Source organism: Coregonus lavaretus (assembly GCF_964263955.1).
Source record: "Coregonus lavaretus genome assembly, chromosome: 11".
Lineage (NCBI taxonomy): Eukaryota > Metazoa > Chordata > Actinopteri > Salmoniformes > Salmonidae > Coregonus > Coregonus lavaretus.
In genome coordinates, this window is record NC_139998.1 from 37827586 (window position 1) to 37844564 (window position 16979).

Here is a 16979-nt window from a genome sequence, read left to right on the forward strand (position 1 = left end):
TGCCTCTGAAAAAGCCAGTCATGCTGTAGGGAGATTATCTGTCTTTATAAACTCTGTCTACTGACTGTGTTTCATATCTTATTAGTCTGTGTGCAACTTGAGCAGGATCAAGAAATGAATAACTATTTTGCTGGGGTCATTGATCCATGCAGAGGAGTTGAGTTATAGTTTAATTAAATGGCGAATCCAGCAAGAAAGAGAAGCTGGACATAGAAGCTGGATATAGAAGCTGGACATATTGGTGAGTAAGTATGAGAGGGAGAAGAAAAGAAAGAAAGAGAGAACATTTGTTGCCTCAGGTCTGTTATCTATATATCTAGAAGACTAGAGTTGCTCTAAAGAAGACGTGACATTGACATGTAACATTCGGAAGGAGTTTCTAGGAAGAATAGTCTCTTCTGAATCAGATCGTCAAACTCTACTCCATCTTCATCACTTCCTCTGTTTCTATCTTCGTTTGAGCTCTTTGGAACAGCACTTCTGCAATTCTGCAAAACAGTTGAGAAACTATCCTTCATTTTTCAAAGTAAATGAAACTACACAATCATATTCCTCACTTCATTGGCCATGATGACAGATAATCTGATTGACTATTATATTTTCTTCTAGTGGAAAATAGCAGCTTTCATCATTTCCCAAATTAAGTCATTTGAGTGTGCATATGACAGGGATGACAGAGAGAGCGGAAGGTTTGATCTGGGGGACAGAACAGTGACCTGAGTGGACCAACGGCCAGTGCAATCACTGCACTGAGGAGACAGATAGATGCATCAATTTGGATGGAGTGGATGGAGTGCAGCTCAGCTCATTAGACCCTGACAATGGCCGCTCTATGCCAATGCTGGAGTGGCACACAGGAGCATTGAGAGTTGACCCATTCACACTCACATTCCCTTTCCCATTCACACAGGCTGAAAGGGCCCCCCATACCACCCTTGCTCGCCCCAATTTCTCTCCTCCCTAAACTCTCCCCCCTCCCCAACCAAAATCACCCCATCAGTCCCATGAACCCTATTCCCTACTCACAGCCCACCACTCCCCCTTACTCCCCTTCCCCCTCTTGCACCTGAGGAGATGTGATAGAAGAGAGTGATGAGATCATCTGCACAGCAAGGGGTTGGTTAAATATCCCGTAAGTACACAATCCAGCCGTGCTAGTCACTGTTAGCCCATGTTGTGATATTTGGATAAGTGACTGGGGGAGTCCTTTTTCTTTGAATCCAGGGAGGGACATTGATAATGTCAACTGCTGCAGTGAATAATGCAGTTCAATTACATTTCAGTGATATTGGCAAGATGTTAAAACAGACTCCATACTCTTTACATCTCTTGTTTTTTTTGTCAAATGTGATATCTGGTTTGAATTATATATTTTGCCAAAGACAACAAAAGAACAACAGAAAAAGCCTCCCTCTCAGAGTGGAAGAACATTGCTGGGATAAGATGGATCACACAGGCATTCAAACACATTCACTGACGTAGACACAGACACACAAACAAGCACATGACTCTGCAGTGATGTGTGGGATATGAAATATGCTGGAAATGGGAGGCCTCTGGAATGCAGGAAGGAGCTGAGTATCGCTGGCAGGAACTTCCTTGTGAATCCCAGAGTGAACAATACTCCCAGAACTCGCATACTCACTTATTAAGCAACTCTCCCTCACTCTAATACACATGTACTTCAGATGAGGCTGGTGGGAGGGGCTATAGGAGGACGGGCTCATTGTAATGGCTAGAATGGAATAAATGGAACAGTATCAAACACATATAGCTCCTCCCACCAGCCTCTGCTGATGTACTTACTCCCTCTCTCTCTAGCTTACATGCAAGTAATGTATAGTTACACACTCCCACAGCACAGGGGAGAAAAGCTGGCTTTACCTTTGGCCTAGCTGTGGAGCTGTCAGAGGGAGGCTATATACAGGGGGGTACCGGTGCAGAGTCAATGTGCGGGGGCACCGGCTAGTTGAGGTAGTTGAGGTAATATGTACATGTGGGCAGAGTTAAAGTGACTATGCATAAATAATTAACAGAGTAGCAGCAGCGTAAAAAGATGGGGTGGTGGTGGGGGGGCAGTGCAAATAGTCTGGGTAGCCATGATTAGCTGTTCAGGAGTCTTATGGCTTGGGTGTAGAAGCTGTTGAGAAGCCTTTTGGACCTAGACATGGCACTCCGGTACCGCTTGCCGTGCGGTAGCAGAGAGAACAGTCTATGACTAGGGTGGCTGGAGTCTTTGACAAATTTGAGGGCCTTCCACTGACACCGCCTGGTATAGAGGTCCTGGATGGCAGGAAGCTTGGCCCCAGTGATGTACTGGGCCGTACGCACTACCCTCTGTAGTGCCTTGCGGTCGGAGGCCGAGCAGTTGCCATACCAGGCGGTGATGCAACCAGTCAGGATGCTCTCAATGGTGCAGCTGTATAACTTTTTGAGGATCTGAGGACCCATGCCAAATATTTTCAGTCTCCGGAAGGGGAATAGACTTTGTTGTGCCCTCTTCACGACTGTCTTGGTGTGTTTGGACCATGATAGTTTGTTGGTGATGTGGACACCAAGGAACTTGAAGCTCTCAACCTGCTCCACTACAGCCCCATCGATGAGAATGGGAGCGTGCTCGGTCCTCTTCTTTTTCCTGTAGTCCACAATCATCTCCTTTGTCTTGGTCAAGTTGAGGGATAGGTTGTTATCCTGGCACCACACGGCCAGGTCTCTGACCTCCTCCCTATAGGCTGTCTCATCGTTGTCGGTGATCAGGCCTACCACTGTTGTGTCGTCGGCAAACTTAATGATGGTGTTGGAGGGAGTTGAACAGGGAGTACAGGAGGGGACTGAGCACGCACCCCTGAGGGGCCCCCGTGTTGAGGATCAGCGTGGCAGATGTGTTGTTACCTACCCTTACCACCTGGGGGCGGCCCATCAGGAAGTCCAGGATCCAGTTGCAGAGGGAGGTGTTTAGTCCCAGGATCCTTAGCTTAGTGATGAGCTTTGAGGGCACTATGGTGTTGAACGTTGAGCTGTAGTCAATGAACAGCATTCTCACGTAGGTGTTCCTCTTGTCCAGGTGGGAAAGGGCAGTGTGGAGTGCAATAGAGATTGCATCATCTGTGGATCTGTTGGGGCGGTATGCAAATTAGGGTGGGTCTAGGGATTCTGGGATAATGGTGTTGATGTGAGCCATGACCAGCCTTTCAAAGCACTTCATGGCTACAGACGTCAGTGCTACGGGTCGGTAGTCATTTAGGCAAGTTATCTTAGTGTCCTTGGGCACGGGGACTATGGTGGTCTGCTTGAAACATGTTGGTATTACAGACTCAGTCAGGGACATGTTGAAAATGTCAGTGAAGACACTTGCCAGTTGGTCAGCACATGCTCGGAGTACATGTCCTGGTAATCCGTCTGGCCCTGCGGCCTTGTGAATGTTGACCTGCTTAAAAGTCTTACTCACATCGGCTACGGAGAGCGTGATCACATAGTCATCTGGAACAGCTGGTGCTCTCATGCATACTTCAGTGTTGCTTGCCTCGAAGCGAGCATAGAAGTGGTTTAGCTCGTCTGGTAGGCTTGTGTCACTGGGCAGCTTGCAGCTGTGCTTCCCTTTGTAGTCTGTAATAGTTTTCAAGCCCTGCCACATCCTACGAGCGTCAGTCGGTGTAGTACGATTCAATCTTAGTCCTGTATTGACTCTTTGCCTTTTTGATGGTTCATCGGAGGGCATAGCGGGATTTCTTATAAGCGTCCGGGTTAGAGTCCCGCTCCTTGAAAGCGACAGCTCTACCCTTTAGCTCAGTGCGGATGTTGCCTGTAATCCATGGCTTCTGGTTGGGGTATGTATGTACGGTCACTGTGGGGACGATGTCATCGATGCACTTATTGATGAAGCCAGTGACTGATGTGGTGTACTCCTCAATGCTATCTGAAGAATCCTGGAACATGTTCCAGTCTGTGCTAGCAAAACAGTCCTGTAGCTTAGCGTCATCTGACCACTTTTTTATTAACCAAGTCACTGGTGCTTCCTGCTTCAGAAAGCAGTCTGTCCACCAGTGTGACAAGGATGCAAATTAACCCCCTAAAGTCATTCATCTAATTAATATGGTCCCCTAAGACAACACCATCTCACCCATCCTCCACTCAGCTCCAACTGGGCTAAGTCACACACACACACACACATACATACATCCCTAACCAGATCACACACACATCAGCACACACATTACATTTAAGTCATTTAGCAGACGCTCTTATCCAGAGCGACTTACATTATTTTTTTATTTTTCATACTGGTCCCCCGTGGGAATTGAACCCACAACCCTGGCATTGCAAACGCCATGCTCTACCAACTGAGCTACATCCCTGCAGGCCATTCCCTCCCCTACCCTGGACGACGCTGGCCAATTGTGCGCCGCCCCATAGGTCTCCCGGTCGCGGCCTGCTACGACAGAGCCTGGATTCGAACCAGGATAGCTAGCACTGCGATGCAGTGCCTTAGACCACTGCGCCACTCGGGGACTATACGCACACATGAACATAAACGCACGCCGTACACACACACATCTACTTAAAAGCAAACACAATAAACACAAGATGTAATCTCACCCTGCATCCTCAATTATTGGAGTCTGTAGGCCTTACTGTGACAATACTGAACCCTGAATCCTTATCTTAACCTGACTACAGCCTCTTCCAGAACTCAGTAACCTATTAGTCTCTCAGTCCCCTGTTCTCCCTCCCCTTCACCACTCAGGCCCCATGTCTGGACCTGAACCAGTTTTGCTGGAGGCTATTAAGGCTGCGTTTACACAGGCAGGCCAATTCTGATCTTTTTTTCAGTAATTGGTCTTTTGACCAATCAGATCAGCTCTGAAAAAGATCTGATGTGTAACGATCTGATGTGATTGGTCAAAATACCAATTAGTGGAAAAAAGATCAGAACTGGGCTGCCCGTGTAAACGCAGCCAAATTGACCTGAGATAAACAACATTCAACGCTCAAACTACACAAACAAACATTAGCATTCAAATTCCACATAGGGTCATACCCACTCTATCATTCTCTTACCCACTACAAACTGAACTAGATGTCATAAAAGCAGACTGCAAGAGGCTTATAGATTACTAGATTAAGTAATTAGGCAGTCGAGTTCACATTTGTTGAACAAAACTACCGGCTGAGAGGGGGAAAGGGGGAATGGATGGGGGTGGCGAGAGAGAATAGTGGCAAAAAGAAAATGGTTGGAGAGAGAGGGGAGAAGAGGGGTTAGTCAACAGAGGGATTGAGGGAGTGGGAGTAGGGAGGGGTTCTTATTGACCAGCTTTAGAACAGAACAGCTCACCCTGAGGCTGTGATTGGTTGAGTCTGACAGAAGTGGTGACTGTGACAACATGCTACTCCCATAAACCCCCAGAGACAGTGGGCACGTTCGAGTAGATCACTTTTGTCAAGTTGGTGACCATCGTTGGTCACCGCCTTTCAAAGTGTGTTGCATTATGGGGATAAGAATTGTCCGACTGCATGAACTTTACAAAAATCATGTTATCAAAGGTCATGAAGAATTGACTGCAAGTTTCTGCAATTGCTCTTCACCAACTTCATCCTGCAGCATCGCCTGCATTGTGAAAGGCTCTATTGTCAACCAATCATTAGGGTGTTTTTGTTTGACCCACGCAAACGTGACCAAAGACGTGACTGAAACAGGAACCAACTTTGCCGCAATTCATGTATACAGTGGATATGTACAAATTAATGTGATATTTAAGGCTCTCTCTCTCACCAATTGATTGTACAATGTACACACATTATTTTCAGTTTGTGAGTGTGTGATATGGGGGTTAGAGACCTATTAATTTTGACATTATAAAAAAATATGTTTATAAACAATGACAACACTGCCATGTTGCGCTGAGCCTTGCTGTTGGAAAACCACATCAGGGTCTAACTTTCAGCTGTTGCAGATGCACCTCCCCCGACTTCACTCCTCGACTTTTGTCTACAGTCAGTTGCTTTCACATTACCACTCAAACAAGCCCAGTTACTATGTGTACTCTGGACTAGAGTGGCACAATGCCAAGGGCTTCCATTACATCACTGCCCCACTGAGTCTCACAACCACCACAAAACTAATTTACCTTATTCTCACATCACCCAAAGAGCCCTCCTGTCCATGTAAATGAGAGCTTTAGACACAAACAAAGAGACCAGCGAGCTTGAAAAAACATTTTTTTTATTCTGAAATGATTGGTCATGTGCCCAGTTCAGTTTTTAAAAGTCTCCTCAAATCTCCTAGATAACATTGCTCTCAAAAATAAATCAAAGGTTAGAGAAAATAAAAAATAATCGTTGAAAAAAAATGCATTTTGGGGGTTTAATCCAAATAAAAAGAGAGGCTACACTAGAGAAATGGCTGCTCCTGGGTTGGGCTGACTGAAAGTGCTACAGCCCTGTCCCATTGGTTTGTGGGCCATAGGAAAATCATAGTCCCACCCCCATGAGTGGAGGATAGCCAATCACAGTGTAGTATCCAAAAACACACACGCCTCCCATGATGCCCCTCTCTCCATGGGAGATTAAGGCAGTAAACACAGCGGGGTATATACCTTGGGGGTGGATTGGGAGATGAGAAACGCTGGGCAGGAAGGACCTCTATTGACCAAGGATGCATGTTTGGACTACAACCACAGAAGTATACAGTAAAAGCACAATGATGACAAGTCAAATCAGATAGAGGCAAAGCGAATCCCTCTGCCCTTGTTCTGACAAACAGTACAGTAATGTGACTTTTCCAGTTGTAACACAAACACAGCCCCCTAGATTGAGAGAGTTCTTAACGTTGTGCCGCAGCTGAGATGAGACTGAGATGATGCACAGTACAGTAGATAATCATCCATGACCTGACAGGTGAGAGGGCTGAGGATAGGACTGTAGGCATATATGTCTGAGTGTGTCTCAACATGCTTTTTTGTGAGAGTGTGTGTGTTGCTGTGTGTTAATGTGTCTGCGTGTCTGTACGTGTGTGTGTATATATCCCCGTCACTCTCTCATCCAGGCATGAAGACCCCTCCCTCCCCCAAAAGGTAGCAGCCCCTCCCCTGCCCCGCCCTGATGGACTCTGTTCTACTCTCCCTGGGCGTCATAGTTGGCCCCGCCCGCCTTCTTCAGCTCGGTGCGAATGTAGTCCTCTTCCAGCTCACGAGGATCACTGATCATGAACTCCTTGGCAAAGTTCTGCAGGACACAAACAGGGGGGGGGGGGGGTTGATAGAGAGAGGAATGTAAGAGAAAGACTCTTCAAAAAAGACAAACGAAGCTAGAGAGATGGCACAGGTACAAAATTGTGTTATACTTTATTTGCCATTTAATTTACTATATTTTAACAGAACATAAATATTTGATATTTGTGAAGGAATCATGTGAGTATGTGTGAGAACAGAGAGTCCCTAACCTGGACAATATCTTTCACCAGTGTCTTGTCAGTGCTGATCTTGGCACGCTGCAGGCCGCTCACGTTTTCCCCTATCCAGGTGATGAGGGTGAACTTGGCCCGCTTGCTCATGGCGTCACCCGTTGTGATCCGCACAAAGCCAAAGAGACGCACATCATCTGAGAGAGAGAGAGAGAGTCAGAGATGAGACTGACCATCAGACAAGCAGAAACATGCAGAGAGGCTGATGACACAGCAGAACATTTCCATTCCCAGCTGCCTCATGACAGATAATTACAGTATAGTTGTTAGAGAAATGGATTTGTCACCATGTCCATGTTTTGTGCCAGCAATTGGCAAGGCCTGATTCCTGTGAGAGTTTTTCTATGCTGCTGTAAGAAGTATGAATACAGGCGGGGAGTTTTGGCTTGTTATGGTGACACTGCCTTGGCCAAGCACCAAATCCAAAAGTGGGATAAATCTGTGAGTACGAGAGACAGGGGGAGGTATTCAGGTCAACAGACTTAATAAAAGGGGGCTGGAGTTGTGAGCAATACCGAGGGGACTGGGGAGGCAGTGATTGTGGGTTCACTCTTTCACTCTCTGTCTCTCTCACACAAACACACTAAAACACACATTCACATCACATGTTCACCTACATCACCAGCTGCATTGTCTTGGAATAGAGCTGGGGGGTTTTCTGTACAGTCGTGGTCAAAAGTTTTGAGAATGACACAAATACTAATTTTCACAAAGTCTGCTGCCTCAGTTTTGATGCCTCAGTTTTGATGCCTCCGAGTGATCAGATGAATTGCAATTAATTGCAAAGTCCCTCTTTGCCATGAAAATGAACTTAATCCCAAAAAAATCCAATTTCAGCCCTGCCACAAAAGGACCAGCTGCCATCATGTCAGTGATTCTCTCGTTAACACAGGTGAGAGTGTTGATGAGGACAAGGCTGGAGATCACTCTGTCATGCTGATTGAGTTAGAACAACAGTCTGGAAGCTTTAAAAGGAGGGTGGTGCTTGAAATCATTGTTCTTCCTCTGTTAACCATGGTTACCTGCAAGGAAACATGTGCCGTCATTATTGCTTTGCACAAAAAGGGCTTCACAGGCAAGGATATTGCTGCTAGTAAGAATGCACCTAAATCAACCATTTATCGGATCATCAAGAACATCAAGGAGAGAGGTTCAATTGTTGTGAAGAAGGCATCAGGGTGCCCAAGAGAGTCCAGCAAGCGCCAGGACAGTCTCCTAAAGTTGATTCAGCTGCGGGATCGGGGCACCACCAGTGCAGAGCTTGCTCAGGAATGGCAGCAGGCAGGTGTGAGTGCATCTGCACATACAGTGAGGCGAATACTTTTGGAGGATGGCCTGGTGTCAAGAAGGGCAGCAAAGAAGCCACTTCTCTCCAGGAAAAACATCAGGGACAGACTGATATTCTGCAAAAGGTACAGGGATTGGACTGCTGAGGACTGGGGTAAAGTCATTTCCTCTGATGAATCCCCTTTCCGATTGTTTGGGGCATCCGGAAAACACCTTGTCCGGAGAAGACAAGGTGAGCGCTACCATCAGTCCTGTGTCATGCCAACAGTAAAGCATTCTGAGACCATTCATGTGTGGGGTTGCTTCTCAGCCAAGGGAGTGGGCTCACTCACAATTTTGCCTAAGAACACAGCCATGAATAAAGAATGGTACCAACACATCCTCCGAGAGTAACTTCTCCCAACCATCGAAGAACAGTTTGGTGACGACCAATGCCTTTTCCAGCATGATGGAGCACCTTGCCATAAGGCAAAAGTGATAACTAAGTGGCTCGGGGAACAAAACATCGACATTTTGGGTCCATGGCCAGGAAACTCCCCAGACCTTAATCCCATTGAGAACTTGTGGTCGATCCTCAAGAGGTGGGTGGACAAACAAAAACCCACAAATTCTGACAATCTCCTAGCATTGATTATGCAAGAATGGGCTGCCATCAGTCAGGATGTGGCCCAGAAGTTAATTGACAGCATGCCAGGGCGAATTGCAGCGATCTTGAAAAAGAAGGGTCAACACTGCAAATATTGACTCTTTGCATAAACTTAACGTAATTGTCAATAAAAGCCTTTGACACTTATGGAATGCTTGTAATTATACTTCAGTATACCATAGTAACATTTCTCATAACACTGAAGCAGCGAACTTTGTGAAGACCAATACTTGTGTCATTCTCAAAACTTTTGACCACGACTGTATAGTCCAACACACCAAATATGTGCCAAACCATTTCTCAAAGTAGATTATAGTAAAAGTAATAACACATTTATGACATGACTCTGCTCTGGTCGGGGCCCTGGCCCTTCCTTACCATTAATAATGCCCCATTGGTTCCCTCTGTACTGATCGGTACCATCTACGCATGATATCTGTGTTTACCTGTGCCTTGCTGATAGAGATTTTCCTGGCAGAGCTTCACAAGCAGCATTCATCTAAAGGCTTTTGTTGTGCATGAACAAGAATCAGTGTTCAAACTGTTATCAGCATGGTTACAAAGGCCATTGTTAGTTTCAACACCTACCCAGCATGTCCCCTACATGTCACATGACTTAGCCACGATATCCACCAGACCACACACAGGTCTATACTGTTTCTCTGTATAATGACCACAATGAGATGTTTCTAGCACTTAAATTCATAAAAAATGTCAAATGTTTTGTGCTTATTTACATATTTGTCCCATTGTGGTAGCGGTTAAGGCTGACAAGTAATGAATAAGCATATAACACTGTTGAAAGAAAACACTAATTCTGCTAACTCCTGAGTATCAAGCCTGAACTCCCCTGTCGTAAACGTTCTGGTTTGTCAGACTGAGCTCAATATCTCTTCCCTCTCTAAGACATCCATTTTAGTTGTGCTGACAACGCTGTTAACACAAGTGCCCAGAAAACTGCTGCACTACTGAGACTATGATCATGTAGCAAAAAGACAAATAGAACGCTTTAGTTTAGCCCTTTAGTTGATAAGAAAGACATATGTTTATTTTAGCACACTATGTCTATCTAAACAACAGATGCAATTACTGAGCCTTCCCATAGAAGTATTCACTCATCTACTTTTGACTGCAACAGCCGGTGGCCCTCAAAGACAGGATGAGACTTTCACAGTTTCTGTTAAAGCAGACTCATCAGAATGTATTAAACTTCTTATACAGTAGGATTAGAGCAACAATATTCCCTGGGCAAAGACAAGGTTCAAAGTGAGGAGAGACAATGGTAGTATTGGACAGCCAGGGGTACTATTTGGGTAGTTAGTATAGTAATACATCAGTTATCCTTTTTAAAAGGGTAATACATCAGTAATAGGCCTAGATCGTAACAAATCATAATTTCATCACTGGAATATATGCCCTGAAACATAAATAAACCGGAGCAGCCTACAGCCAGGTGCAATACAGGCGCGCGCACCAACGGTGGAGTTTATATGCGCCACGCCCAACACTCAAGTATCTAATTAAGGGGATGAGAGTGTCAGGGAAGTGTGCTGATAGGGTGGTGACAGCATGATTTGCTCCCTGGGGTGGCACATTTATACTATGTCCTATATAGTGGACACACTTTCAATGTTACTAATATTATAAACCTATATAGTTCACACTTTTTAAGAACCCAGAAAGGCCTACTTCCGTATGAAGTCACGGGACAGATAGGCTATTAAATGTTAACTAGGTCGCAGTACTTCTGGATTAAGTAGCATACTGACGTCCAATAGAGGACAGAGTTTTATAAGATTATTGCTCTTGTAGGCTACAGGGAGTCACAAATCCGAAGTTCCTTCAAGCGCTGACATTCTTTACTACTTTACAAGCAACAACATTTCAGATAATATAAGTTTCCAACAACTCAATGAGCACTACTGACTGACATGGCAACAAATCGTTAAAATGTGTGTGGTTTATAGGTTATTACAGCGCTGTTGCCATTACTCAGGACCATTGCCGCCTATTTGAAAGAACCGCATAAACGCAAAAATGAATGAAATCCAGGCCTTACCTGTGCACTGACTCTTGAATTCTTCATAATCAGTCCCCTGGCCCGCCGGCACAATCATATGGCCCTCATATTTAAACGCTGCCCTAAAATAACATAAAAGGTACAATAAATGAATGAATTAAAATGCACTAACCTTACAGTAATCTCAAATGGAATATTCAGACCCTGTCTGTCAATAAAATCGGTAATCCTCCATGCCAGTCTACTCCACTAATGCGTGTCCACTTCCATCATCCGACATCTATCGGATAGGATTACAATGTATCTAGTGGCGACCAGGGTGAGTAGGCTATTAATTCAAAAACCGATCTGTCAAATGAGGGCAGACGTGTCCGGTTTTGTGTCAACATATACGTGTCATTATCACTGTACCTCTTGGATAGGCAAAATGAATTCGTCATGCCCCGGTATCCTGATTTATTAGACCAAGAGAGGTAATTTATGGCGAGGATAGAAACAATTTTAATCAAATTAAACACTGGATGAATGAATGAGAAGTGCGCAGTTTGATTATCCATACATTGTTATATATTTTATAAAAATATATATATTTTTAGGATGCTGTGTAAACTCTCAGATGCCCACAATTGCCTATGCACAACTAATTTCACCACACTCACCAGTTTATCTCCGTGTTATCGTCTCTGACGAGGTTATAAGCTTCCCTGCAAGCCTCTTTATCGATTCGTGTTGCCATTTTGGATGGACGCAAATGGACAGTAGAGATGAGAGCGCAGAACAGATAGGCTACCGGTAGTCGAAGTGAAGAAAGCGAGGCGAAAAGAAAAATCCAAAAGGAGCAGAATGAGAGTCATACAATAGAGACAGCTCTAGTCTGAAATCACGAGCCCCTACTGAGCAGTCGAGTCTGCGCTATTACACGAGGAGCGCGCTGAGCAGGGTGTATATTTTCTCAATTATCTGAGAAAGAGACTCTTTCCACGACTCGATTCATTTCCTATATCCAGTTAATGGGCGTTGGTGATGTTTGTCAATCAGGTTGCCGTACTAGTGCGGCGAAGTGAAGTCCCCAGACGCAGTATTCACCTCCCAATAGTCAACTGAGGTATTCAGTCAAATTAAATCCACCCTTTTTCTATTGTTACCGTTTTACTGCGCTATCCTGCCCTCTTGTGGTCTGTTAATGTGATCGATGCATGAGAACAATAGCCCGCAGCAAACAGTTCCTAAACCAATACCCACATTTGGGGGCAGTGTGATTATAGCCCAATAGACAATTAAACATTCAAAGAAAATAATAAACCATGGAAAGTAGGACTAGAATACAGAGATTGAGGTCATTTATTTCAAGCTATATGAGGGGACCAAGCGAGAGAGAAAGAGAAAGAAAAAAAGAAATAGAGAGAGATTGTGTGTGTGATAGGTGTTAGTCATTTTACAACGGCTGTACCTGCATGATCACATCCCCCATGAATTGATGAGCCCAAAATATCTACAATAAAATCAACATGTAATCTAAAAGTTTCTACACTGAGGGCTATGATTGCGGGGAGAAACATTTAGCAGTGCAATTCTCAAACTAACCTTTTAAATCTGTGTCCAATAGCTTGACGTTTTTAGCAGTGCATGCATGGTAGGCCTAATTGCCGTTTCTGAATGCATCCCAAGTGGCCCCATGCACTCGCCCTGTGATTGGTTGGATTCACAGACAGTCTACGGCTACTTCCTGGATGAGATCATGGCTGCGATTAAACAACAAAATAATACATTTTCAAAATGCTTTTGATCAAGCAAGATATAACAACGGATGATGCTGTGGTAAATTTAAAATAGGTGTTTTTATTCTCGCACGATCAATATCGCTGTCGAAAATAAAAGCGTCTCGTGTAGATTGTTGCTAGTCTACTGATAGTAGGATCTCAAAGTTGCTGTTGAATAGCCGCTACAATGTAACAAGACGCCAATATTCTCCCAGTGTCCTCTCCTGAGAGGTCAAAGTGAGGTGATACATTGTGGCATGATGTCATTGTCAAATTTTCTTGATAAGCAACCCCAAAGTTCGGCTGTAGTCCAAGTTATGCAGTGGTGGAAAAAGTACCCAAAAGTCATATTTGAGTAAAAGTAAAGATACCTTAATATAAAATGACTTAAGTAAAAGTTAGCCAGTAAAATACTACTTGAGTAAAAGTCTAAAAGTATTTGGTTTGAAATATACATAAGTATCAAAAGTAAATGTAATTGCAAAAATATGCTTAAGTATCAAAAGTAAAACTATAAATCATTTCAAATTGCTTGTATTAGGCCAACCAGACGGAACAATTTTCTTTTTTAATTTACGGATAGCCAAGAGCATACTCCAACACTCAGACATAACTAACAAACATACATTTGTGTTTAGTGAGTCGGCCAGATAAGAGGCAGTAGGGATGACCAGGGATGTTCACTTGATAAGAGCGTGAATTGGGCCATTTTCCTGTCCTGCTAAGAATTCAAAATGTAACTAGTGTCAGGGAAAATGTATGGAGTAAAAAGTACATTATTTTCTTTAGGAATGTAGTGAAGTAAAAGGAAAAGTTGTCAAACATATAAATACAGAGCCCGGTTGCATAAAACACCTTAAGTTAATTTCCCCATTATCTTTTCCCTTAAAGTTTCCTTAACTTTAAGTCAGTTGCACAAAACATTTTATGGTGAATTTCCCTCTTAAATTAAGTGAAAAAGTTAAGGGTTCCAATGAGCTCCCTTAACTGCTTAATTCAGTATGGATTTCAATGTAAACAGCATTTGTGGAGGTGAATGTTGCTTTCATCTGCTCTGGTTAGCTACAAAAGGAAAACATCAACCAGCTAGCTACTTAGCTAAACAATGGAAGGTGCACAATCCATGGCTACAAAGCTAGTTAGCTATAGCTACTCTGTAAGCTAGCTTGACATACTAGAAAGTAAAATAAACAAGTTGAGAAAAAAATAAGTACAAGAAACGTGCTTTATTATCTTCTGAAGCAATTTGGTTATCCTGTCTTGATTGTAGAAGTTCTATTTTGCTATTTCACAAAATAAAAGCAATCTCTTTGGCGAGACGTTTAGTCAGTGAATCAGGCCGTCTTTATGGTAACCAGATACTCTTTCTGCCATACATGCCTTCAAACTACCGTAAAACCCCTTAAGTATGCCCTTACCTACGGAAACATTTGAGAGGCTCTATGCAACGCCCTTAAACAATTCCCTTAGGTAAGGGAAAATTATTCCTTAAGGTAAACCCTAAAGGGAAACACTTGTTTTATGCAACTGGGCCCAGATACCCCAACAATCGACTTAAGTATTACTTTAAAGTATTTTTTACTTAAGGACTTTACACAACTGAAATTATGTAGCCCACTAGCCCAAGATGTTACTCTTAAGGTCAAATGACCTTATGTTATTTTCAGAGGTGGACTGGCTCTGGCAGCCAAAACAGCCAAATACTCCATCTAAACGTGAATTGATTCTCAATTGCAATACGGTTCTACAAACATAAAGCCCTTTACTTTCATATCACATCAGAATAATTTTTTTAAATGATGGTTTTAGCACAGTTGCAGCCTACAGTATTTTTCAGTGACAACACGTTTCTGGCGGCCTTCTTCCGTTACACACAGGTGTTCGGAGCATGCTAGATAGCTAATTAGCACAGGTGGTCCCTCTGTCTTCTGTAAACATGCTGTAACATGGAGATATGGCCTTGTGGGAACACTAACCCTAACCCTATAAAGGTGTGTATCAATTTAACCTTTAGTTTAAAAAAAATCTTGTTGATATTTTTTTGATTTTAATTTTTTAATTTCACCTTTATTCAACCAGGTAAACCAGTTGAGAACAAGTTCTCATTTACAACTGCGACCTGGCCAAGATAAAGCAAAAGCACTGCGATAAAAACAACAACACAGAGTTACATATGGGGTAAAGAGACATTTCCGGAGACATTTGAAACCCCACCTCTTTAAGGAATACCTGGGATAGGATAAAGTAATCCTTCTACACCCCCCCCTCTGGTCCTCTGTAGCTCAGCTGGTAGAGCACGGCGCTTGTAACGCCAAGGTAGTGGGTTCGATCCCCGGGACCACCCATACACAAAAATGTATGCACGCACGACTGTAAGTCGCTTTGGATAAAAGCGTCTGCTAAATGGCATATTATTATTATTATTATTATTACACCCCCCCCTAAAAATAAAAATAAATAAAAAATTGTAAAGTGGTTATCCCACTGGCTATAGGGTGAATGCACCAATTTGTAAGTCGCTCTGGATAAGAGCGTCTGCTAAATGACGTAAATGTAAATGTAAATGTAAATATAAACAAAACATAAAGTCAAAAGATAAGGCTAAGGTCCTTATGCTTCCAAAACCGTACTGCAAGTGATGCATGTTAATGTTCAGACTGAGCGTTGGGGCTCTTAACAAAAGTTCCCCGTACAGAAGACACCTTTGTCCAATGACTTATGTATAATGTAATGGAACTGAGAATCATGATCAAGGGCTAGTAGCCCACTTGTGATTTCTCTCAATTCTGTCATTCGTATTCAAATTTCCCTGTCCTTCAGATAGTGTTGGATTGAGAGCACACAATGGATAATGTAAGACAATGCTGTGTTTCATGGCCTCAACGGATAAGTGAGTCATCCAAGGTTAGTAGCATGATGTGACCTATTGTTATGATGAGTTTCTAGGGTATCAAGTGATTACGAATGTAAGGATGTACTTAGACACTTTTGATGGGGAGTTCATATTAGATATTTAATATGGTACCATGGTTAGTTATAACAGACATAGGGACATGGCCATGCCTCTGCCAACTTCCTAACTCCGGAACAAAGATCCACTCTCTCTATATATACACTCTGTTACAAGTCTCTCCACGAACATCTGGTAATCATCATGGGCACTCCCATTCTTTGATGTTATTACCCTTTACCCCTGTCAGTATATCCTGTCTATCAATTATTCTAAGATCAACCTCAGTAATAACGGAATGTAGACTCCGTGGCAGCAAACCACTTATCTAGTAACTTTAACCTGGTCCCCACGATACTATGACATGACATCATTACAATCCACTTTTTTTTTCTTATTTTGTGGCAAGTAAAATTACTTAACCCCCAACAGTTCATATAAAATACAATATTCCCAATCAGTAGTATATATATATATATCTGACTAGAGCCTAAACTATGCTAGATAACTGAGAATTCCCCCCTTTCTACCTTCTATACCTGAATCCAACTTGATTCTCAATATATTTAATCAACAAAGGTATAAATTCTCAGTCATCTATCTTATGCGATATCAAACCTCTCAAACCTCTATAGACTCAGTCTGAGTAAAAGATAAACACATAATTAACTACTATATATTCATGCTAATAATCTATGTAGTCAAAACCTTACTTATATATATATATAAGGAAAAATCCCACATAGACATCCCCCATTTTAAAATGACCCCTTTTTCTGAGACATGCGACCAAGAAAAACATCCATAAAATAAATTGTGACCATCATGACATCATCCCCACAAATACAAAGATCCAT

General features: G+C 43.0%; 1 protein-coding gene across 1 annotated transcript; it reads right to left on the reverse strand.

Moving 5' to 3' along the window:
• Positions 1-6203: 6203 nt before the first annotated feature.
• Positions 6204-12568, reverse strand: cotl1 (coactosin-like F-actin binding protein 1). The gene is made up of 4 exons (XM_084171405.1): positions 12072-12568; positions 11452-11534; positions 7439-7596; positions 6204-7221 (listed from the first exon to the last, which is right to left on the reverse strand). Exons 1-4 carry the CDS (start codon positions 12146-12148, stop codon positions 7111-7113), a joined length of 429 nt encoding a protein of 142 aa, XP_084027531.1. The 5' UTR covers positions 12149-12568; the 3' UTR covers positions 6204-7110.
• Positions 12569-16979: the final 4411 nt, after the last annotated feature.

Coding starts and splice junctions, on each gene's coding strand:
- cotl1 (XM_084171405.1), bottom strand. CDS start 12,148: ATGGCAACACGAATCGATAAAGAGGCTTGCAGGGAAGCTTATAACCTC. Junction 11,535..12,071: donor GATAACACGGAGATAAACTG/GTGAGTGTGGTG, acceptor ATGTTATTTTAG/GGCAGCGTTTAAATATGAGG. Junction 7,597..11,451: donor ATTCAAGAGTCAGTGCACAG/GTAAGGCCTGGA, acceptor TCTCTCTCTCAG/ATGATGTGCGTCTCTTTGGC.